Source organism: Alosa pseudoharengus, unplaced genomic scaffold, assembly GCF_046254945.1.
Source record: "Alosa pseudoharengus isolate Yale_2024_CS ecotype anadromous, Long Island Sound unplaced genomic scaffold, YU_APseudo_1.1 YU_APseudo_1.1_scf_23, whole genome shotgun sequence".
Taxonomy (NCBI): domain Eukaryota; kingdom Metazoa; phylum Chordata; class Actinopteri; order Clupeiformes; family Clupeidae; genus Alosa; species Alosa pseudoharengus.
The window spans coordinates 9194172-9217037 of NW_027468685.1; the positions used below are offsets into that span (position 1 = coordinate 9194172).

The 22866-nt window shown below is 45.3% G+C and overlaps 2 protein-coding genes across 6 annotated transcripts in view; both read right to left on the reverse strand.

The window, feature by feature from the left end:
- The window catches only part of cacng7a (calcium channel, voltage-dependent, gamma subunit 7a), a 39770-nt gene extending 35734 nt beyond the window's left edge, over positions 1 to 4036 (reverse strand). For 2 of the 5 annotated variants that reach the window (XM_076301325.1, XM_076301323.1), the window contains exon 1: positions 2747 to 3889. The gene's annotated coding sequence lies outside the window, so the exon portion shown is untranslated. Of the gene's footprint in view, positions 1 to 2746 lie in introns of all 5 variants that reach the window. The other 3 variants (XM_076301326.1, XM_076301324.1, XM_076301327.1) reach the window with 3 other exon arrangements.
- Positions 4037 to 10350: 6314 nt separating this feature from the next.
- Positions 10351 to 22866, reverse strand: part of grin2da (glutamate receptor, ionotropic, N-methyl D-aspartate 2D, a) — a 38068-nt gene continuing 25552 nt past the window's right edge. The window contains exons 7-13 of the mRNA XM_076301695.1: positions 21877 to 22030; positions 20988 to 21113; positions 20135 to 20364; positions 19423 to 19583; positions 16640 to 16827; positions 13837 to 14069; positions 10351 to 13347 (exon numbers count right to left, since the gene is read on the reverse strand). Coding sequence (XP_076157810.1) covers positions 10351 to 13347; positions 13837 to 14069; positions 16640 to 16827; positions 19423 to 19583; positions 20135 to 20364; positions 20988 to 21113; positions 21877 to 22030 — 4089 coding nt within the window. The remainder of the gene's footprint in view (positions 13348 to 13836; positions 14070 to 16639; positions 16828 to 19422; positions 19584 to 20134; positions 20365 to 20987; positions 21114 to 21876; positions 22031 to 22866) is intronic.

Consider the following 22866-nt stretch of genomic DNA (forward strand, 5'->3'; position numbering starts at 1 on the left):
TTAAGAATCCACAGTGTTGTATATGAACAGTGTTGATGTTTGTCATGAGGCGATAAACAAACAAGTTTGTACTTCCTGCGCACTCCTCAATTTAAACAGCCTCTGTGCAGAAAAGTCGGCCAGTATGGTGTGGCGTATCTGATTTCCCTCTTGCTGTCTGTTTGTTGAGTACATAAAATTGCTTAGGGAAGTGTTGAAATTGCTTATTAAACTACTGCATTATGCATACACACATGAGGCACATGCACAAGTAAACAAACATACACATTCTCTCTTCCTTACACACACACACACACACACACACACATACACACACACACACACACACATGCACACACACACACACACACACACACACACACACACAAACACACACACACACCACATTTACACATGGTGTAAACTCCTTTAGGTCAAATGGAGAAGCAATCTGTTCTTGTTAGACACCTCAGCATGTTAGTGGTGTTGGCTCTGTTTGGAGACATGGGTTCATCTGTTAATTGATTTCATTAATTAAAATGCGCAAGGCGGACAGTGTTGGGTGTGATTAAGTGCGGAAAGGAACACCTCATAATATCTAAGTATACATATCCTCCACTTTTTAGCTATCCTACAGTAGAAGTGCTGACCTGTTCAGCTGGTGACTGTTTTCGGGAGTTCAAATTGTAGTTTGGAGAAAAGAGTCACTGGTAGATGTTACAAGTCATCCTCCAGGTAGAAGAGAATTAAACTTCTTCAAAGCAACATGCTTTATTTTACTAGGTTTACATTTCATTTTAGGCATATTGTAACTTCAAAGTGAATTCTGTTTCCCATCAATCTCTTTATAACCAGAGCTACTCTCACAGCGTTACTGTCCCAATATCGTGTAATTGAGTAGGTATTAAGTAGGGGATAATGGACGACACGGTGGTCTATTAACAGAAAATAATGCAGGACTCGCAGCGGGATTCATAGGTCCCCTCTACTTATTTCCTATGGCATGGTGACAAGCTTTGTTTTGTGAAGCATCTTTGCCTTTTTTGCATGTATTTTTGTTTTCAAGGCTGACTTTTTGAATTTTAAACAGATTTCTGCAGCCTCACTAAAAAAACTCATTCAAACTCACACCTCCCTTTCTCTCTCTCTCTCTCTCTCTCTCTCTCTCTCTCTCTCTCTCTCTCTGTGTTTTCCACCCTATCTTTCCCTGTCACATTTTCGCCCCCCACCATCGGCCTCATTGCACCCCATCTCATTTCTTGTAGCTGTGAATCAGGGCCCTGCGGGCATCAGGAGCTTCGCACCGCACGCAGTCATCTCGCAGCGACTGCGCTCTCCCGCCGCCACCATCGGTAAATGAACACAACCGCAGTGTATGATAAGCCCACGGAGCGTCTGTCAAATCTGCGCCCGAATCGGAGCGTGCTCTTAGTGACGTGCGCGCCAAATGTCCTGGGAGTTGGTAGGCTACTGAAATTAGACTGGTCGCCGTGATACGCGTGCGGGCTGTTCTCCAGGAAATGTGTGTGTGTGTGTGTGTGTGAGTGAGTAAGTGTGTGTGTGTGTGTGTGTGTGTGAGAGAGAGAGAGAGAGAGAGAGAGAGAGAGAGAGAGAGAGAGAGAGAGTAGTAGTAGTTAAGGCAATATCAAAGTTAAAGAGATTTGAATGTGGGGGCATGTAGAGTTCGGTTTTTTCGGAGAACTTTGCTTGCTACTTCGCTCTTTGCTAAGATGAAATACTATAAGGACATGGAGAATATTAACGTGGGCGAGATTTATAAATAATTCCGCTGTCTGGCGGGAAATCCCTCTGGAACATTTAAGGGTTATTGCCGTCCTCTCGTGGCTTAAAGGGAGAACGACATGAGTTATTTGATACTGTATAATTTAATACCTATTGGAGTTAAAATACCAATTTATGACGCGGTTGTAATAAAGCTATAATGGGGCACTTAAGGAACGTCTATAAGCAAAGATTTTTGTGTGGGAAATTTAAATAGGCCTACGTGAATACAGTGGTAGGCCTACATAGCAGGACGATATTTTAAAGATTAGGCCTAATTTTATTAAAGGTCGTGGCGATAATCTTGACAGGTATTGACGGCACCAGACCTATAGGCTATTCGGAACCTACATTGGGTAACAACAGCCAATAAATGAAGATGAGGCAGATTTTCATGTCATGGTAGACAACGGTACTGATCCCCCCCCCCCAACGGTACTGATCCCCCCCCCCCCCCCCACACACACACACACATACACTTTAGCAGAGAGGGTGACAGCACAGGATGTTGTTGGAGTAAAAAAAACGCTCTCAAAGGGAACGTGAATCTGCTCTGAGGCTTAGTAGTCGTTAAACACGACGGTAATTGCGTTCGTGACAGAGCCTCACTCTCAAACATTAAACAGTGGGTAGGCGACTGTGGCTTCAAGGCTCCGAATAAATCAGCTGTCCAATCTAGTTTGCCCTGCGGCGGAGCGGTGGCAAAGGAGCTCAGAGGCTCAGGGAGATATATCTGCCCAGTTTACCACGTCGATAAATTGGAAATCGACTAATGAAAGGCAACTTCTTGGAGCCTATCGATGTGTATGGTTTGCATCTGAATGCTAAATTACAATAGAATACTAGATTAAGTTATATTTTAAACACCCAACCCCGTTTTTTTCCCATTGAAAACAGTAATTTAACATGTAAAAGGCTTTTCAAAACACCATGGAGTAGCCTGTTTTTGACAGTACATGAAACCGGAAGCCAGTATAACCCTCACTCTATCAGTAGGGTTGCATCAGCTTATTTTTCTCTGCATCAGTTCATCTCTTCAATCTATCTCAAGCCCTGTCTCACTCCAGCTCCTCTTTCGTCAGTTAACCATCTTCATCCTCCTCACGGTCATCTCTCCTCTCTCCGCTTCATTTCTGCTCAAGTTTGTCCTGAAATTGGAAAGCTCCGGCAGAAAAAAGAAGTAGCAGAAGAAGAGGGCTCCATAGTCAGATAATTGGAGGAAGAGCACAGAAGTTAGACCAGTAAGGAAGGTAAAATGGGTGACATCAGCAGCGGCACGGCACAGCAGTATACTCTTTTGATCCCGTGAGGAAATTTGGTCTCTGTATTTATCCCAATCCGTGAAACACACTCAGCACACACTAATCCCGGCGCAGTGAGCTGCCTGAAACAACAGCGGCGCTCGGGGAGCAGTGAGGGGTTAGGTGCGTTGCTCGAGGGCACTTCAGCCGTGCCTACTGGTCGGGGTTCGAAGCGGCAACCTTCCGGTTACAAGTCCGAAGCGCTAACCAGTAGGCCACGGCTGCCCCAAGCAGGCAGGCAGCAGAGAGACAGGTAGGTCAGAGGGGAAGAGAGGTTACTGTTGTATTATATGACAGAAAGCATACCAGAGAAGGTGGAAGAAAATGTCATGGGCAGAGGAAGTCAAAGTAGCACACAGATCAGATCAGAACATCCACTGTGTTCCTCCCCAGGTTACATACAGTATTAATGTTGTACACAAACGTGCCCGGTCATCGTACTGTAGGTGGAACCATCATTTCCGTGTTGGACTCAGTTCTGTATGATTAAAGAAGCTACACGTATACACACAGTGACAAATTCAGTAAAATTGGACATGCATAATATGTGGTAGAATGCCTTACCTTTTTTGAAAGGGCACCGCACTTATCAATACAACACACATGCACACAGCTAAATATTTAACAACATTGTCCATGAATACTATGTGTAGAACACCTTACATGATTCAAAGTGAACCTGTCAATACAAAGGCTACACACACACACACACAGAGTAAAATATTCAATAACACTGGCCACGCATACAAAGTGTAGAACGCCTTACATGATTCAAAAGGCAAAAGCCACCTGAGGGATGGGTCACCCAAAGCAGGCCCAGCTAGGGTGCTCACATGCCCACCAGCGTCGTACCTGCGTCACTCTGAATCACCTCCTCACCTCTGTGACCCGGCCTTTCCCATGATGCCGTGCAGTGCCTCGGCAGAGCAGAGCAAGCGAGCGATTGCACACCACACAAAGGGGGGGCTACAGAGTCCCCCAGCTCGGGTGGAGCTCTACTGTCTGCTGCCAGGATATTGCATCAGAGAGACACACAGAAAAGAGCAAAGTCATCACAGGGGGCCCATGTGGGGTGTTGCTGTGCCGATAGTGCCCACAAAGCACTGCGGCTTGGGGAGATATCAAACACCTCTCCCTTTGACAGGCCTCCCACCCCTCATGGTCAAATTCAAAGCAGACAGGGGCCTGTATAATGTGCCTGGGCATCGGGCAATGTGCTGACGTGACGTCCTACATATATCAAATACATTTAGCTTGGTTTGAATTACAGATTATTGCAGTGCAGGCGTACGACCTTCAAGTCAGCAGAAAATATCAAATTAAATAAACATGATACATATGGGAAACACATTGAGCTTATGACATGTACAGCCTCTGTTACACACATTGACTGAAAGGGTCCTGGTTGTTCGGTGTGTTTGTAAACATTAGGTGGCAGTGTATGCCGTTTATTGGGTAGAAACCTTTACATCAGAGGAGTCATTTACTGCTACACAGTAAAAGTTTCCTTTGAAACTAAGTCCTTTTAAGTTCTTTCTGCTTGAAGAAACAAAAGCAATAAACAAACAACTACTCAATGGAGATAAACGTTTACATATTAATATATTTCTATTTCTTTTATACAGAAAAAATATACAGGTAACATCAGTCAAAACACATTTTTTTTGTAATGATACATCTAAATGACAGATAGGATGCTCAAGTCAAAATGTAAGCTCATTTCGGGCTTTACTATTGGTCACCTCAGTTGTTAAGTAACTTGAAGTGCACATAAATTGGGTAAATTGTGAGATTTTCTAGAAACCAAAATGACTTACATATGTCAATTAATAGCAGGGCTAGTCTCAGAATCAAGTGCCTTACTCAAGGGCACAACGGTAGTGATTATCAGTGATTAACTTTCCAAGACACTGCATGCTATCCTGACTCCTTAGCAACTGCACTTCAAACTAGTATTCTTGCACTGTTGGACTCATTTGCACTATCACCATGACACTTACTCACACAGAGCACCTTACCTTACCTTACTATGCACAGAGAATCACAGGCTCAGTCCCTGCCTCAGTCATTGCAAGCGCCTCTTGATTGATTAATCACCACTATGTGGATACTGTTTTTAGAATTGATTTAGATTAAGTGTTAGTTAGTATAATTTGTATTTTAGTATAGTATTTATCTTCTACTGTCCTTATTGCTTAGTTGTGTTCTTATATACTTTTAATTACTTTTTCTGCTGTTAATGAATGTGTGTGTGTTGTCTGTATGCTACTGAGACCTTGAATTTCCCCAGGGGATCAATAAAGTATCTATCTATCTATCTATCTATCTATCTATCTATCTATCTATCTAGTGAGATTACTTTACACTGTTTTAACCCTTAAAGGAGTACCATCACACCGGTGTGATGGGAATGTTGAGAAATGAACGTTCTAAAGAATATCTGGGTTCATTGAATTCAACATAGAATTTTAGAACCTTCAATTGTTGCGGAACTTAGAATGTTCAAAAACCTACACCTTTAAGGGTTAAAGGGGGATAGACACAGCACAGCAATATTTGCTAAGATTTCAGAACCATTCCTTTGTTGACAACCAAATAAGCACACAGTGAGACAAATGACATTCTCCATAAAGATTGCAGAGTCAGAATTATCCAGAAGGGTTGTAATTGAAACTACTGTAGGTGCAGTTCCTTCCACAATTCAAAGACAGCCTTCATTTTTTCATACTCCAAGTAGCTAATGAAGCTGTGTGCTCTGAATACATTTATGTGCTGGTTTTGTAATGATGGCTTTCTCTGGTGGCTGCTTTTTTGGTTCCACCACATATTTTACAACAGACTGATATGAGACTATGAGAATTAGTGAATTAGTCCTTTAAAACAGACATCTCACACCACAGTCCCCATTCATAACTATTCATAATCCATCAGATACATATTTTGTATTAAGAGTAAGACTCAAAGGCTAGTATCAGTCTCTCATCACTACTGCTTGCTGTAAAGAATTCGGTCACCCCCCCCCCCCCAACATAAAACACAAGTCCTACTCGACCCAGCCCTCACTGAAGGAACAAAAGACGCAATCACAAAGTCACAAGGTTTGTAATAAAACTCTTTTTATTCTGTTCTGCTTGTGGCACAGCACAGTATTGTGTTCCCTGCCCCAGTGGCCTTGGGCAAGGGCGGTAGGGTAGTGCCCGTTGTGTGCTCGGGCACAGGGCTCGCCGAACCCACGGGGGGAAAATGCACGCTACCACACAGGCTCTGCTTGGCTACAATGATGGCACATGGCAGAGCTTTAAGAAGCAGCAGAGAGTGCTAAGTGTATGAGCATGTGTGTGTGTGTGGGTGTGTAAGCGTGTATGTGTGTGTATTTATGTGCGTGCATGTGTGTGTTTGTGTGTATGTATGAGAGCGCACGCGACATGTTGCCAGCTTTTTCGCAAAAAGACAAGAGCGTACACCACTGCCAGCCAAGCACGCTGTGGGCAGAACACAAACCCTGGGGGGAGTAGAGGGCGAGGGGGGGGGGGGGTATGGGGTTTTAAGGGACAAAACACTGCAGAATGCAAAAAAGCTCACCTCATCTGCAGCACAGCTGCTGCACGACTAAAATGCTACGGCAACGGTCTGGCGTTGGGCAGGTGGTGGTGGTGGGGGGGGGCGGTAGGGGGGACCAGCCAGCGACACCCGACGTGTTAAGACCACCAGAGAAGAGGAGCCGGCCACGGCAGCGGCAGCAGGGGCGAATGAGGGCCCACTGCCGCACCTGTGCCTGTCTCCTCTAGGAACAGTACCGCCGGAGGCCACGGCTCACTACAGTGACACGGTCGTCAAACGCACGCACAGGCTCAGTCACAGCGTCAGTTGCAACGTCTGAGGGATCATGTGGTCAATGGCGTCGACCCCGTGGCGTGACCAAAAACACAGCTACACACTGGTTTCTGATTTCACCGTGTGTGTGTGTGTGTGTTTGTGGTGTGTGTGTCTTGAGACAAGGGAAACACGGACGGACGTGGAGACGAAAAAGACAAATTTTGTCATTAATAATAAATTTTTGTTGACAAACATATTGTATATCTTTGAAATATATTATTATAATACTATATTTATGCTGTTATAGAGATGACAGAAATAGCCACACATAATAGAAAACTCACGGCCGTAGACACTAATAACACAAATAGACGGTAAGCTATAGGACTGGGGAGATATTTTTTAGGGTACACTTTCCTTGGATTCAGTCAGATTAGAGGGGGTTTCATGTTACTTGGCCCACTTACGGTCACGTGACAAGCTGGTCTAGGACATCTTGAACACATAAAGCATTCATTTACTTTCTTGTGAGGCCAAAATTTAAATAAAATGTCAAAGATGTTCTACTTGCTCTCGATTTAAGGATTGGGGTGATCCTTTTCTGAGGGAACCATGCAAGCATGGAATCATACCCATTCTTCAGCTTTTAAATCTGGCTTCTTGATTACATAGAGAAATTATATTTTAAAGCATCACATCTATTTTTTTTTTTCTTCTATCGCTACCCAAAACTTCACAAACACATTTATATGAGGTACATCTATATAGAAAGAAATTCAGACAACTATTGCACCACAATCAAATGTTGCGCCAAGGGGGCATTTTGAGTCCAGACATCTGACAGTGACATCAAGACATACTCTATGGCAATACTTCCACATATTATAACATACCATCATCCAATTTGTACTAATACTTTTGAATAAAATCTGTGTCATTTCCCTCTAACAACTGATTATCTGCATTGGTTTAAGGTGTTGAAGATGTGGAGAAGCACTTGTAAGCAGATCTGATCTACAATGCTGAGTTGAATAAAGATCCAACATAATCTCCTTATAGAAACTCCTTACAGATCTCATTGACAATCTGGTCTAGGGGAGAATTAGATGCTGTTTGTGATAATCAAGTATATCTTGATGTTACGGTTCGATGCTTGGATTATTAAACACTCCCTGCAATGTTATTCATTAAAAATCTCAGCATACAATATAGTAAGCTTAGTATGGCTCAGTTACAGTCAAAAGCAGACATGAAATGAACTAAATTCAATCATTTGGTCATCCACCACTACCAAGTACATGTTTCCATCTAATCATCAGAAAACAAACAAACAAACAAACAAACAAATAGAAACAATCTCAAGGATTGTTTACGATGATTTTTGCTGGTAAATAAAATAAAATGCTAATTCAGAGTTGTATCTCCAGACACAAACACTTGAAATATCTATGTAAGGAGATTGCACATCAAGAAACATAGGCCCTTATAATTTTTCACAGTCAATTCAGATGGTGAACACAAGTAGTCAGGTAACGCTCGACAATTCAGTGTTCTACCATGGGTGTGCAAACACTTCATGAAGAAGGATATACCATAAATTTCATATATGTAATTTCTTTACAAAAATAACCTAAATAGTTCTTTGCATTACAAGTCAAACTGTAGATATTTGATCCATTTTCATTTGACCCCTGACTGAGGTTCACAGGGCCATCATGTGAGATTGCCTTGTGTCTTGCGTAGGTTAGCCGATGGCACAGATCACTTGAGGTTACACTCTCTGGACTTTTCATTGCATTGAAAAGTTCAATATATATATATCCTTCCTCTTGGCCTAACATACATACACAAAGGACTGGGATTGTCCAGTGTTCCTGCTACTCATGAATGCATTAAAGTAACCATAAAATATATCAGTCAGATAGATCTCTCCAGAAGTAATGGCAGATGGGTCACTGAAACCTTTCATGAATACAATATAATCAAAAAAATATATATTGTATGTAAAACAACCAAAAAGGACTGCTTGCTTCTACATCATCCTAGTTGCAACTGTCACAGCTCAAGCTAACTTGCAAAAAGCACACATGGAGATCACACAGAAAGCTAACAAAGACAAAGATCATACACAGAGCAGCTATTAAAAACATGAGAAAAAACACAGTGATCGACTGTAAACAGTGCGCTCTCCTGCTTATCGCTCACTGAAAATGTTAAGTCTTTAACTCCTTAATATTGACATCGGAGCACACACAGTAATGCTGCTATATGGCTAGCCCTGACGTCTTTGCCCTTAAGTGTTGTCACGGACAATCCAGTCTGGCATCTACTCAGAAAGTATTCACCCCCATCTGATTTGTTCTTAAAGTGTCTTCTTTGTTGCAGCACACTGCGTCGTCATGGCTACAGGTACATTCGGACATTAGGGGGAAGGCCGCCTCAGACTCTAGGTAGTTTTTTTTTTTTATCGTAATTGTGCACCCCAGTAATGTACAGCACAGTGCTTATATTCTTTCGATAAATCAAGACACTGATCTCATTACAGGACACACATATACTAAAATAACCTTTAAATATAAAATATATGCATTGTGTATGAAGTCAGTAGTTGATCATGTATTGCTCAGACAAGGGCATGTGAAAAAAAAGGATTTCCGCAAGAGATATGGCGATATCAGATATGAGATATAATAGCTCTGAATGTAAGCTCCACTCAAGTTTGGCACTCAGCTTGAAAAAGCCAGTAAAAGATCAGTCACAGCTGATTTACCCTGTAAGAATACAAACACGGTGACACAGACACAGAGGTGCCAGATGGAGGGATAGAGAGAGGGAGGGAGGTGAGGAGGACACAGAGAAATGCTCTATAGAGAAGAAAAAAGAAAAAGAAAAAAGAAACCAATAAACTGCTACTATTCCTAATGGTCCCTTCCCTAGAGATAGCAAATAAATACACACAAGGAAATGTCAGAGATCACAGTTTGGAGGGGAGTAAGAGTAAAGACTTGGGCAAAAAGAAAGTAGGGCGAAGAGTTTGACGAAAGAGGCCATTAGCCTCTGACTTTTCTGTCAAGAGGTCCGCACAAATTCCTGAGCCCTCAACTCTTTTAAGATTAATAACATTCATCAGGATTAATCAAACCCATTGCTTTAAATCCTGAGAGACCTGTAGCAGTGATCCCCGTATTGGGATCCAACACAAACACTGAGAAAGTTTGTCAGTGTAGCAGTAAGAGTTATCTTCTTTCTTTCTTTCTTTCCTTCTTTCCTCCTTTCTTCTTCTCTTCCTTTTTTTTCCTGGTTCAAGGAACAGATGTGCCCCCACTCCCCTCTCGAGTACCCCCAAAAAAGACAGGGTCTACAAAAGGAACAAAGGAGAGCACAGGTCGTTCCTTCAGTGCAGCCCCGTGTTGTTGTTGTTTCACAGTTTGCGGCATTACGCGAGAATAAGTCCAGGTCTGCCGCGGTGCCCTCACACCTCACTCTCCACACTGGAGAAGTGAGCCGACCCCCGCCGAGAGCACAAGCTCTTGGTTTTCAGGGGGAGGTGCGGGGACTGGAACCGCTGCGGCGCCGACCGCAGTCTCTGGTACTGCAGTTTGGCGCTCGATGACGACATGGAGGAGGGCTGGGGTGCCCCGGGCGTCGAGGAGACCACTGACGGGGATGAGACGGACGAGGAGGACGTGGGCGGCGGGACGTGGATGGGGTGGGAGGATGAGGGCGGCGGAGGGAGCGCCGGGAGCGACGGGGGCATGAGCGGGGTGATCAGAGCCTGGGGAGGCGAGGGCTGCCGCGTGCCGCGACCGTCCGACCGCTGCGGCCTCTGGACACTGAGGTTCAACTGGCTCCCACTCTTGGCTTGGCCTTGGGCCCGATCGGGTTTGGACGCCTGGTGCTTGGGCCGGGTACTGCTGCTGCTGCTCTGGCAGTGAGGGTGTAGGTCCTCCTGACTCCGAGAGGTCACCCTGCTCCAATTGGAGTGGGACTTCCCCTGATGGCGTGGGGAGTGGCAGCTGCAAGCGGTGTGGCCCCTGCTGTTGTCCTGGGACCTGTTCTTCACTTTCTTTTCGCTCTTGACCGGTAGCTTGTCCACAGACCAGTATCTGCGTGGAGGTGGGGGAGTCAGCGGTGGCGGTGGCCACCGATTTGAGCTGCTTCCGATCCCCCAGTTGCTCTCTCCTGGCCCCCATCCCACAAAAGAGTCGTCTCGGCTGTTAATGCTGCCTCCTTTTTCACGGGCAGGGTAAGTGCCAAAGAACCACCCTCCACCACCAATACCTCCAACAGCTCTTTCTTCGTGACCCTCCCAGTACCTCTCAAACTTCCCGAACTCTCCCGAAGAGCCTTCGTCGTCTGTATATATCTCAATGGTCTTCTCTCGTTCCCGACTCCTCTCTGACTCCGACTCAATCCCCCTTCCTTCACGTCTCCGACCTCGATCCTCTCCTCTTACTCTCCCCCCTTCCACCTCAGATTCGTTGTCCTCAACCTCCTCATCCGAATCCCACTCATGCAGTGATATGCCTTCCCTTGATCGTGCCCGGTTCCTGCCATTCCTCCCCAGCAGGGGGCGACTTTCCCCTCCCCTCACTCTGCCCTCTCTCTCACTGGTGACAGATTTCCGCCGTTTGGAGGACAGAGGGAGAAGCGGTAAAAGCGAAGAAGAAGATGGAGCGTGTGTGGGGTTCCCACTTCCCCAGAACTTGACTGCGGTTGTGGGTTTGCTGGCGGACGGATATCGCTTGTCTTGGGTTCGTTGCCTGGAGTGATGAGATGGAGGGCTCCTGTGCCTTTCCCTCCCTCTGCCATCATCCCCGTCATCGCCACGCTCTTCCACCCTGTCGCGTCTGATCTCATCTCTTGATATGTCCCAGTCGTAACTTCTGCTGGAGCTTTCGCTTTTCTTACGGAAAGAGCTGCGCCTCAAGGCAGGGTAGGAGTAATCTTGAGACATCCTTTTTTCATACTCCTCTTTCCTATCGATCATTAGCTCGGCCTGCTCAGGTCGCCTATCCCTTTCTCGTCTCTTCTCCTCTTTCTTCCTCTTTTTCTTAGCCTTGCGCCTTTTACGCTCCCGCTCCCTTTCGCGCTCTTCTCTCTTCTTCTTCTTCCTGCCTTTCTTCCTTCTCTTCCTCTCGCGCTCCCTTTCTTTGTGGTGCCGCTTCTCCTCCCTGTCTTCTCCTCCTCCTCCTCCTCTTTCGGCTGTTCTTCTGCCCCTCTCCTTCTCTCCCCAAGACGCCCACCACTCCTGTAGTTGTGCCAGCTGGCTGCCAGTTCTGTCTCGGCCACTGTCCCGCGACTGGCGCGGTTTGCGGGGCGGTACAGGTGGAGGAGGGGGGCTGCAGGGAAGCGAGCGAGACGACATGCGAGAGCGACCCTTCCTCCTCCCCAGCAGCAGGCTGGACTCTTCCGTCAGCTCATCAGTGTCGTAATCCTCAAAGATATCCCTCACTGTGCCACTTCTGTACCGAAAACTCTGTGACGACGTATAGGACGAAGAAGAGGAAGGGGAGTTGGATCGGGAGAGGGAACCGGATGAAGAGGAGGATGACGTGGTGGAAGTGGTGGAGGCGGAGGTGGTGTAACATAACGAAGGAGAGGGAGACGGAGGGGTCTGAGTAGGAGAGGAGAGTGGGACGGGCACCGGGAGTGGAATGGGAGGAGGACGACGGCCTCTTCGTCCACCTCCTTCCCTCAATCCGTTCCGCCCTCCACCTCTCCTTCCCAGAGGCAGGATGTTCTCATAAAGAGGCCCTCCGGAGCCTTTCCTCTTGGAGAGGCTGCTTCTTCTCCAGAACAAACCTGGCCGAGGAGGCGAACCGTGCAAGGCCAGCTTAGGTGGTGGGACTTTGGGAGGTAGCCGTGGATTTCCAGAAGATTTCGTTCCTCTTTGGGCAGACTTCGGGGTCTGGGCTGTAGCCGTCTGCGGCTCTGCAGAAGCTCCTAAGCCTTCAGGATCAATGGGACCGTAATAGCGCTTATATTCATCCAGGCTTCTTTCGCCTCCTGCCCAGTGTGGCGCCATGCCTTGTGGGAACTGCGAGATCTCCGTGATCCCACTGCTTACAGCAATGGACTTCTCAGGGCCTACCTTGGGGCGAGTCCAGCGGTCCACCACGGCCAGTCTGCGATCGTGGCGTGGGAGAAACGTTGAGCAAGGCATGGGTGCCCCCAAAATGGGACTGTTGGATGGTCCAAGGGCCATCCCAGAATGCACTGTGGCTGGAGGGGATCCAGGAAGCAGGGCATTGTACACAGGCTGCGGTTGTTGCTGTTGCTGCTGGTGATGTTTTTGCTGTTGCTGCTGTTGTGTGGCCATAGCCATTGACGTGTTGGCTACGCCTGTAGCGATCACATGGGGTGGAGGCGGCGGAGGTACCGTAGACACGTGGTGATACTGAGGAAGCGTGCCTTGGGAGCCTGCAGGTGCTGTCTCGTCCTCGAAATTACAGCAACTGTACATACCCTGTGTGAAGAGAAGAGAACATGGCCACAGCGGTTCAGTTGTTTGACAAAACATAGAGAATAAAGGGTGGGTTGAGTTGCGGATCACTCTTGACACAAAACGTTTGATTTCTTAGCTCTGATGATGACAGCTTGTCTGTTGAAATACGGGTGGAATAAAACCCAAAACACAGAATCTGACAGAATGTTATGACCTTCTCTCACTTTTTCTTTATGATGACGGTTTAAAAAACCTTGGCAGATTGTCACCTTTCTTTTTCTCATCGCAGATTTGTAACAGATAATGTTATCGCATTGTATCTAAGCATTCAGATAGAAACAAGCAATTGTTCTGTCTTTGCGTTGTGCCACGCCTGCTAAAAAATCACTTAAAATGAAATTCCAAGGTGTTTCTCTGACAGAAGACAGAGTGAACAAAAAGACACTTTAATCCCTTTTGATGAACTTGATAAGATTGTGAGCTTTTGTTTTCTTTGATTTTTTCACTCACCCTGCTAAAGGCCAACAAAAAGTCCAGTCCGCCTTTGCGACCGAAGCAGTGCCGTAGCTTCCAGTAGACGAGATGCTCCCAGGCGAACACCAGCAGGCTAAGGCCCATGGCCACTAAGAGCATGTAGAACACGCCGGCCATGTTGTCTATGTCCAGCTTGGAGCTCATGACCTCGATCTTGTCATTATGGCAGATCCCAGACAGCCACAGACGCTCAAGCATGTCAATCTCATCTGGACGGACAAAGAAGCAGAGAAGGGAGAGATGATACAGAGATTTGATGGCAAGGAAAAGGAGTTTTATTTGTTTGGCAGCAACAGAGAAAGAAAAGGGTTTCTGGGGGTGGGTGGTGGGCCAGACGGAGTAGCAAGGGTAAAGCCTATTACTCAGATTCTGAGTCGTGCCATGGAGAAGTGAACAAAAAAGAAGTGAAAAATACAGCTTGTTGGCCAAGCCTCGGCAGAAAAAAATAAATAAATATATATAACCAAACACACAACAACACACAAAAAAAAAATCAGCAAGACACAGCTTTGGTGCAGGGGAAGAAAGAAAAAGGGGGTCTAGGGAGAGATAATCATAGCTTTGATGGAGGTCTGAAATGGCCTGTTCGGCCCGCTCTCTTGTGATAAGACGAGTCCCGAGTGGCTGCGAGATGAAAGGTAGAGCAGGACGATAGGCTCAGTGCACAACAATCACCATTATTGCATTCATCAGCCAGAGAGAGGGAGAGAGAGGGAGGGAGAGAGAGAGAGAGAGAGGGAGAGAGAGAGAGAGAGGGAGAGAAAGGGAGAGAGAGAGAGTGAGAGAGAGAGGGAGAGAAAGGGAGAGAGAGAGAGACAGAGAGAGAGGCGGGGGGGGGGCCCTGGGAAGTGCTGTTTGAGGCATCACAAGGACACACTTTCGGCTGGGGACACATTAAATGTATAATAGTGGCGAGAGATTGAAGACAACCCTCATGCATAAACAAATGGACAAACAAACAATCTTTTTAAAAGCATTCACACATGACTCCGTAATGAGTTAGACCTAAATTATAGTGAGTTCATGTTGAGTCCAATGTAAAATTGAGGGCAATAAGAGGAATGGTGCAAATTTTATTGCACCATTATATGTGGCTTGTATTGTACTGTTTATGATAGATGGACAGACAGTGGAAACGGGACTATAAAATGGAGGACAATAAAATGCTAAAATATATTATGTAATTTCATTAAATTTATCAGGACCTCTGAATGCAAATGCATTACAAATATATGCGGTCCAGTCTTTTTATTGAATTTTAAGTACTTTTCTCTTTGCCAAACCCTTCACTGTTAATTTGCATGTTCATTAATGGTGACACTCATCATTTTATGCAATGTGGTTCAACAAGGCTCATTTAGTCCAATCCAGACATTACTCAGCAAATTCACAGCTCTACTATCCTCTCCTCACACAGGCTCCTCACATAACACTGTTTGTGGAAGACATGGAGAGAAGAGGAAAAAATGGTGAGAATGGAGAGAAAGATGGAGAGAGAGAGAGGAAGAAAGAGAGAGAGAAAGAGAGATATATGGGATGGCAGTGACGGGAGACAGAAATCACAAAGCCCTCTGTACTGTACTCTCTGCACTGTGCCACTGTGCATTAGGAACAACACCTAGAGAAACGTGTTGCTGTCTTCACGGAAAATCTCACAAAAAGCGATGACGATAAGGGGATGTGAGATGGCGGTGGTGCCAGAAACACAAAGAGTTCATCGCCTTCATTTCACATCATTCGATACCGAGGCACTGTGCCACCCGGAGCAGCAGTGTACATCAAACATTGTCTCATCAGGACCACAAAATAAAGCCCCAATGCCTCCACAGTGAGTGCAGACTCCACTACCTGAAAGCCAGCGTAATTGACTCGGAGTGTCATCACTCAGGATTTGATTAAGGTTGCTGGCTCAGGGATTAAGTTGTTATGAAACATTTAGCGGTGCACCTATTTTGCAAAACAAATCATGCCTCTCCAACACACAAATCTTATTAGTGTATGGCAGGAGATCTCTTCTCTACTTATTATATCATTTATCCACCCAGGATCCTTACAGGCGTTAAATGATAACACCTAAACCACGATCCGAAGACAAAATTGATTCTTTTCCTAAAGTCCTAGTTTACAACCACTTTACTATTATTAAACTATAGTTATGGGGGGGAGGGGGGGAGGTTGCTGTGGTGCAGCAGGCTGCAGCGCCCGTACCATATACGGGTCCGAGTGCCCACAGGGACCCAGGTTCGAATCCAACCTGCGGTCATTTCCCGATCCCACCCCACCTCTCTCCCACTTGCTTCCTGTCATTCTCCACTGTCCTGTCCAAATAAAGGCAAAAAAAAAAGCCCCAAATAAACTATAGTTTTGGCTAATGTGATCATTTCTTTTATGTGATGTCCTAGTCACACTGTACCTTTATTGAACGTTTGTGACACCAAGGTACACATCATTGTTGTGGGTCGCTAAATGATTACATGTAAATGTATTTCTGTCATTTCTGAAGCAAGACACGTGCTAGACCTCTTGGGCTCCGTTCTTATTTGTGTTCACTAAGCCCACTAAGTAAGTGCTGTTATATCTTTTTATGTCCGTCCTGTCAACACAGCGTACATTTGCTAAATGGCTAAATGAAAATTGCTTTGGCCGGATGGTGTCCTTCCTTGCCTCGCTGACTGATACCACATCAGTGGCTGCCAAGAAGGCACTATTTGAGGGATCGTTGTCCCTGACGTATGGTATGACTAATGCTGCTGTCCCTCTTCCCCAGGCCAAGTCCTACCGTCTCCCACCAGCTGCAGCAGGGCCAGGTCCAGGGGTCGTTTCCAGCGGGAGTTCTTGCTGAGGGCGAGGCCGTAGCCCGTGGTCGCAAACACCTTCCCCGAGCCGATGGTCATCACCTTGCAGCCATCGTCTCTCCTTGCCATGTAGTTCAGCACGGCTGCATCGTATATAAAGGCGTCCAGTTTGCTGCAGGGCAAAAGGGGGGAGGGGGGTGTATGTGTGGAGGAGGAGGGGGGGGGGGTAGGAACACAAGGCCCAGAGGAAAGAATAAAGACAAGAGAGGAGGTTATACATTGAGAGGGTGAAAAGGAGGTAGAGTTAGAGTGGGCAAGGGAGGACAAATATTTGATGATTAGGGAAAGTGTGTCTCGTGGCTTCAGATAAAACTGACATGCATCAATTATGGATGAAAGCTCTGCAGGACAGCATGTGGAGTGAGAGCAGAATCAGTTCAGTCTCCACTGGCTGCAAATCTGAAACACATCCAGGTGCCATATGCATTATGTAGGAGGTCCTGGACAACCTTTCCATCCCACCCCTCACTATGCAGAGACAGCCGTCCTCCTCTAATAAGCGCACACACACACACACACTCTCTCTCTCTCTCTCTCTCTCTTTCTCACACTACTCGAATACTTGAATGCCCCCCCCTTTCTCTCTCTCTCTCTCTCTCTCCCTCACACACACACACTACTCGAATACACCCACCCACCCACACACACACACACACACACAAGGTCAGTGCAGAGAGTGGCCGCCCAGCTGCTAAAACAGCACCTGTGGGAATGCTGCCAGGACAGAATATTTCCAGCCAGCTGGATATTAAGGATGCAATTTATAGCAGGTTAACTGTTTAACTTGGACACCAAAATCCTCTAATGGCAAGGGCGATAATGTATCAAGAGCCCTGCAACAACGCTGCAGCTTTGCCTGCAACCAGTGCCAAGGGGGAGAAGATGCCTACAAACTCTCGATACATCATCCCCGTTCAACTATTTGCATTCAATTACAACAGGAGCTGTGTGTTTGCATCCACAGACGAACACTGGAGTGGTGGTGGACCTGTTAACACACACATGCAGGTGCACAATTGATGAGCTGGTTCCTCTTGTAGACTAAGACAGCCAACAGTGTAGAAATCCATCGGTTCCAGTATAAGTGGGTTTTTGTACAGTGTCTGTCACAAGGGGGAGCAGACACTGTCAAACAGGAGTACACTGGTACCTGTTTGTTTGCGACAACAATGAGCATTCAGGACTAAGCCATAATTGCTGGACTGGAGAGCTTGTGAAGTTAATGGCACTTCATCCTTGAAAGGGATTCGAGATTTCTGTTTGAGGTTGGACAACTACCACCGAGAGAAGCAATTTATTTCACCAGTGACTTTGCATACTCCCTAGAGAAAAACACTCAAAATGTTTCAGTTTGTCCGCACTGGAGTTTTATACAAGTAAAAGCAATAACATTATAATTATGTTTATGACTTTTTGCAACAGAAACAATATTACTTTTGCTTTGCTTTCAAAATGACTTTAAAACGAAAGCCCTAAAACACTTTGAGTTTTGGGAATGTGGCCTGTTTTCCCCCGATGGTGAGATAGGTATTTGCATTAGTCTCCCTGTCACTTCCTCCACAGAATGGAGACAAGGCAATTTTAAATCTCTTTGTTCCAACATCCAAGTGGAGTGTGTAGACATATTTTCATTTTCAGCGCAGATGGAAAAAATAGCATGAAAGGCGGCTATTTTTTCTATCTTTAGAGATTGCACACACTGTGCACTGTGGTAATAGAGTTTCTATTTTAATGGCTGCGCTATCTGCTTCGATCTGCAGTTAACATCCTCAACCTCTTGGTCAGGTTCTCCTTAAAACTCTCGTCTGGTGCCTTAATGTACAAATGTTCATCTAAATGATACCACTGGGGATGGTGCTACACAATGTTTATATCTTATAAATAACCGTTTTAAGATTTTTTACAACCTTATTTATCCCATTTACCACTTCCGATGGAGGTTTTTATAGGCAACTGGTGTTGCAACTGGTGAAATAAATTCATAAATTGTCATGACACCTCCAACTCTATTGCCAAAAGATATCATTTAGCATGTCATCAAACTTTTATCAGTGCTAACTCTTTTGGTGTTGGTGTTTGCAAGGTGTTTTTTATACTGTTTAGTTAGTTTGCAAGTTTGGGACTACATTTTTATCTCAATGTACTGTATACATCACTCTCAGACACATAATATGTGAGCATGGACTGACCAAGCAAACAAATGTGATATAGACCCCTTCAGTCCGTTGCTAAAAGGTTTGCTGTTTAAACGTTCAAAAACAACACAGATAAGTTGTAACGAAAATGTAACGGACTATAGTGTAGTTTTTGTTTTTGTTTATCTCAGAGTTAAACCATTAGCTCAATATTGTTTTCTGTGTCACCGCAAATGCCTTAGTATCATTATTATTATTATTATTATTATCATTATTATTATTATTAATATTATTATTATTATTATTATTGTTGTTGTTGTTGTTGTTGTTTGTTTGTCATTGTACTGCTGTTTATATATTTCCTTTTGTCATTGTTTATTGCTGTATCATCCTAAGCCTAAAATGTAAAGCACATTGAATAACCACTGTGTGTATACTACACAAGCAAATTAAACTTAAACTTGAACATGATCTTGATCTTGAATATCTGGGGGAAACAAAATCATAGTATGTAGGTTATTTGAAACAGTATTTTTAATAGCGTCCTACTCAAAGGATGCACTGGAACTAACCCTGTCTTCAGGTTGTCGATGGCCTCCTCCACCCCTCTCTGGTTGTTGCGGACCATGTACTGGTGCATGTTGGGATAGTTGCTGCGGATGTTCTCCTCCGTACTGCCGTTGGGGACGGTGCCGAAGCGCAGCGGCGGGTACTGATCGGTGGGATGCTGGAACTGGAGGGGGGCAGAGATGAAAAGCGAGAGAGAAGAGAGAGAGAGAGAGAGAGAGAGAGAGAGAGAGAGAGAGAAAGAAGGAGGAGGAGAAGAGAGAGAAAGTGAGAACGAAGGATGGGCAGGGATGGGAGGGGAGGGGAGAGGAACGAGGGAGGAGGAGGGAAAAGACAAAAAGGTTTCTGCAAATTTCAGCAGAACGAAAGAACAAACACTCACAAATCCCTCCTCAACACCAAATGCACCCCCTTGTTCGACAGCTCTAAAGCAGGGGGAAGGGATGAAGCAGCAGAAAGCGCAGTGTGCCAAATCGACAGAAATGTAAGAATTATACGGTAATATCCTCAGCTTCAGCACAGAACAGAACAGCAGACAGGAAGGGGCTCCTTTACTGTACCAATATAGCAATTTATGATTTGAGAGAGATGTCTGCTTTTGATTAGATTGAACTCAGACAGTATATCCAATTGGATTTACCATGCAGTTTCTCACATCGACACACACAGTCATACAGTCACACACACGGTCACACACACACACACACACACACACACCTTTTTGTCACTGAGCCCTGACACAGTGTCGATGTATTCCTCCTGGATCATGAAAGCAGCCAGGTTGGCTGTGTAGCTGGCGAGGAAGATGACAGCGAAGAAGGCCCAGATCAGAACCATGATCTTGCTGGTGGTGCCCCGAGGATTCTCCACTGGCACCGAGTTATTAAACACCAGGGCCCACAGCAGCCACACCGACTTGCCTATGGTGAACTTGGAGCCTCCCGCCTCTGCTCGCGTGGATGGGGGGGAGAGAGAAAGAATGGATAGACAGATACATAGATAGATAGAGAGGGAGAGTGAAAGAGAGAATGAGAGAAAGAGAGAGGAAAAGAGGGAAAGAGGGAGATAAAGAGGGGGAGGGAAAGAGATGCAGAGAAACAGGAAGAACGTGTATGTGTGTGTGAGAGAGAGAGAGTATAATCAGTAGAGGTCATTACATGATTCAGGAATACAGTCATTGTTATATCACTAATATGAATCAAGTCCCACGCTCTCAGAGCGCCTTTTGTGTTCTGACACCCAAATGACATTACACGAAAGAGGAAATTAGACTGCCTTGTTGCAGGAGAGCAGACACAACAGAGAGATGTGCTGTTGAATGGTGGACAAAGCCGGACCACCAAAAGTTGGAGAGGATTTAATTATTCAGAAGGAGATTTAATAATTAAACAGTCAATTAAGGAGTTAATGGAATGACATTAAGATCCCCAATCCCCCATCACCCAAGCAAATAAGAAGTTTGGTGACTCGGCATATAACTTCCTTGTAGCTGATCCACTGCATCAGCTTGATCAGAGTGTTAAACTAATACCCATCAGTTGAATGACAGCAGGCTCTTAACAACACTCACTCTTGCCATTCTGCAGACTGCGGTTGTAGCCAACTGGACTGAAGAACTCGAACAGGAACACGGTCACCGCGACGACCGACAGGCACATGACAAACATCATCACCCACACCGCCGGACTGTAGGGTTCTGAAAAAAACACAAATCGCCGCGAGCAGGATCCGAGTTAGGCTGTAATCGGAACATTTACTCACAGGAGGAGTGCTTGTTCCCGCACTGCGGCGAGGCTTGGTGGTGCGATCCCAGCCTCCACAGGGAAAGTTATAGGAAAGCTTGAGGTTACCCATCAATGGCTCCTTCTAGGATATTCAATCATGCACTTACGGTAAACAAGAACTTCGTCTAGAATTTTTAAAGACATTTTTGGACTCTGTGCTCCACTCCTCTTCAAGTGTTTCGGCTATAGGCTAGAGAAGAGCATTATGCGTGTGTAATCATGCATGAAAGGCAGAAAGTTTATTAATATTTGAGCCAACACCCCATCAAATTGCCACTCTCCCTACAGTGCTCCTGAAGCAATGTGTTGTTTGGTGCAGTGTATGATTTTGTCCAAGCCAACACTGCAAGCTTGTTCGCCATTTACAGAGCCTGGACTATGGATCAACGCCACAGTTTATGTGAACACACACACACACACACACACACACACACACACACACAAGCACACGCACACTCACACGCACACACACACACACACACACACACACACACAGACACTGAACAGACAGCTAGAAGACCGCGAGGAGCAAATTCGCTGAATTAGACAAAAAGTGTGCTGAATAAGAATCACAGACTCTACCTTTAATTAATCGATTTAAATGAATTCACTGTGCTGTCCAGACACGCCGGCTGGAGAGTATTTAACCTTTCTACCCTCCTTCGTCCTACTCACCCAAGAAGGCTGAGGGTGAGACAGTGCCATTGCTGCGAGAGACCATGACACTGATCCCCGTCTCCACAAAGGGCACCGAGAACTCCACGACCTCTGACCTCTCCTCGTTGATGGTGAGGGAGCCGATGGCCATGTCCGCCCGCTTGGCCACCACCTGGAGCGTGAGGGGGTGAGAGCCACTTAATAAGGTGCAAAGGGATTACGATAGATCTGTCATAGTGTGTGCTGAAGCATTGCATTCTGTGGATATATTTGAAAACAAAAGTAGCTTACAGTTACCGTATTTTCCAGACTATAAGTCGCACCAGTGAAAAAATGTTTCATGAAGAGGAAAAAATCATATATATAAATATATATATATGTTGCACCTGAGTCGCAGGACCGGCCAAACTATGAAAAAAAGTGTGACTTATAGTCCGGAAAATACGGTACTTCCACTGACGAGCCAGTGGAGTTTCTATTTGGAGCATGCTGAATTGCTCTTTGACATTTTCAGCTTAATCTAATAATCAATTGTAATGATTAAATCTAATCTAATCAGCGTTCTTCAGTTCTTCATGTAAAAAAAAGGCCCTTTGAAGCCAAGAAGAACCCTATTCTACATTCATTGTGCAAAAGAGGATATCTGTTGTGAGCGAATAGATGTTGCATTTGGTAAGAAATTTGTGACCAGAGAGCTAGAGAAAAGAGAGTGGGGACACTCCTGTAAAAGAGCGTGGGAATAGACCCTTTCAACAATAAAAACAAAAACAATGCTTGAACATTCTATTTGGTTCCCAATCTACTTCCTCTGCATTAAGATAACATGTGGAATGTTAAAACGGAAGCCTTGTGGGGCCAACTATGATGCTGATAATGGAACTCTCTTGAAAATTATCAGCATCATAGTTGGCCCCACAAGACTTCCTTTTTAACATTCCATATGTTATCTTAATGCAGAGGAAGTAGATTGGGGCCCAAATAGAACGTTCAAGCATTGTTTTTGTTTTT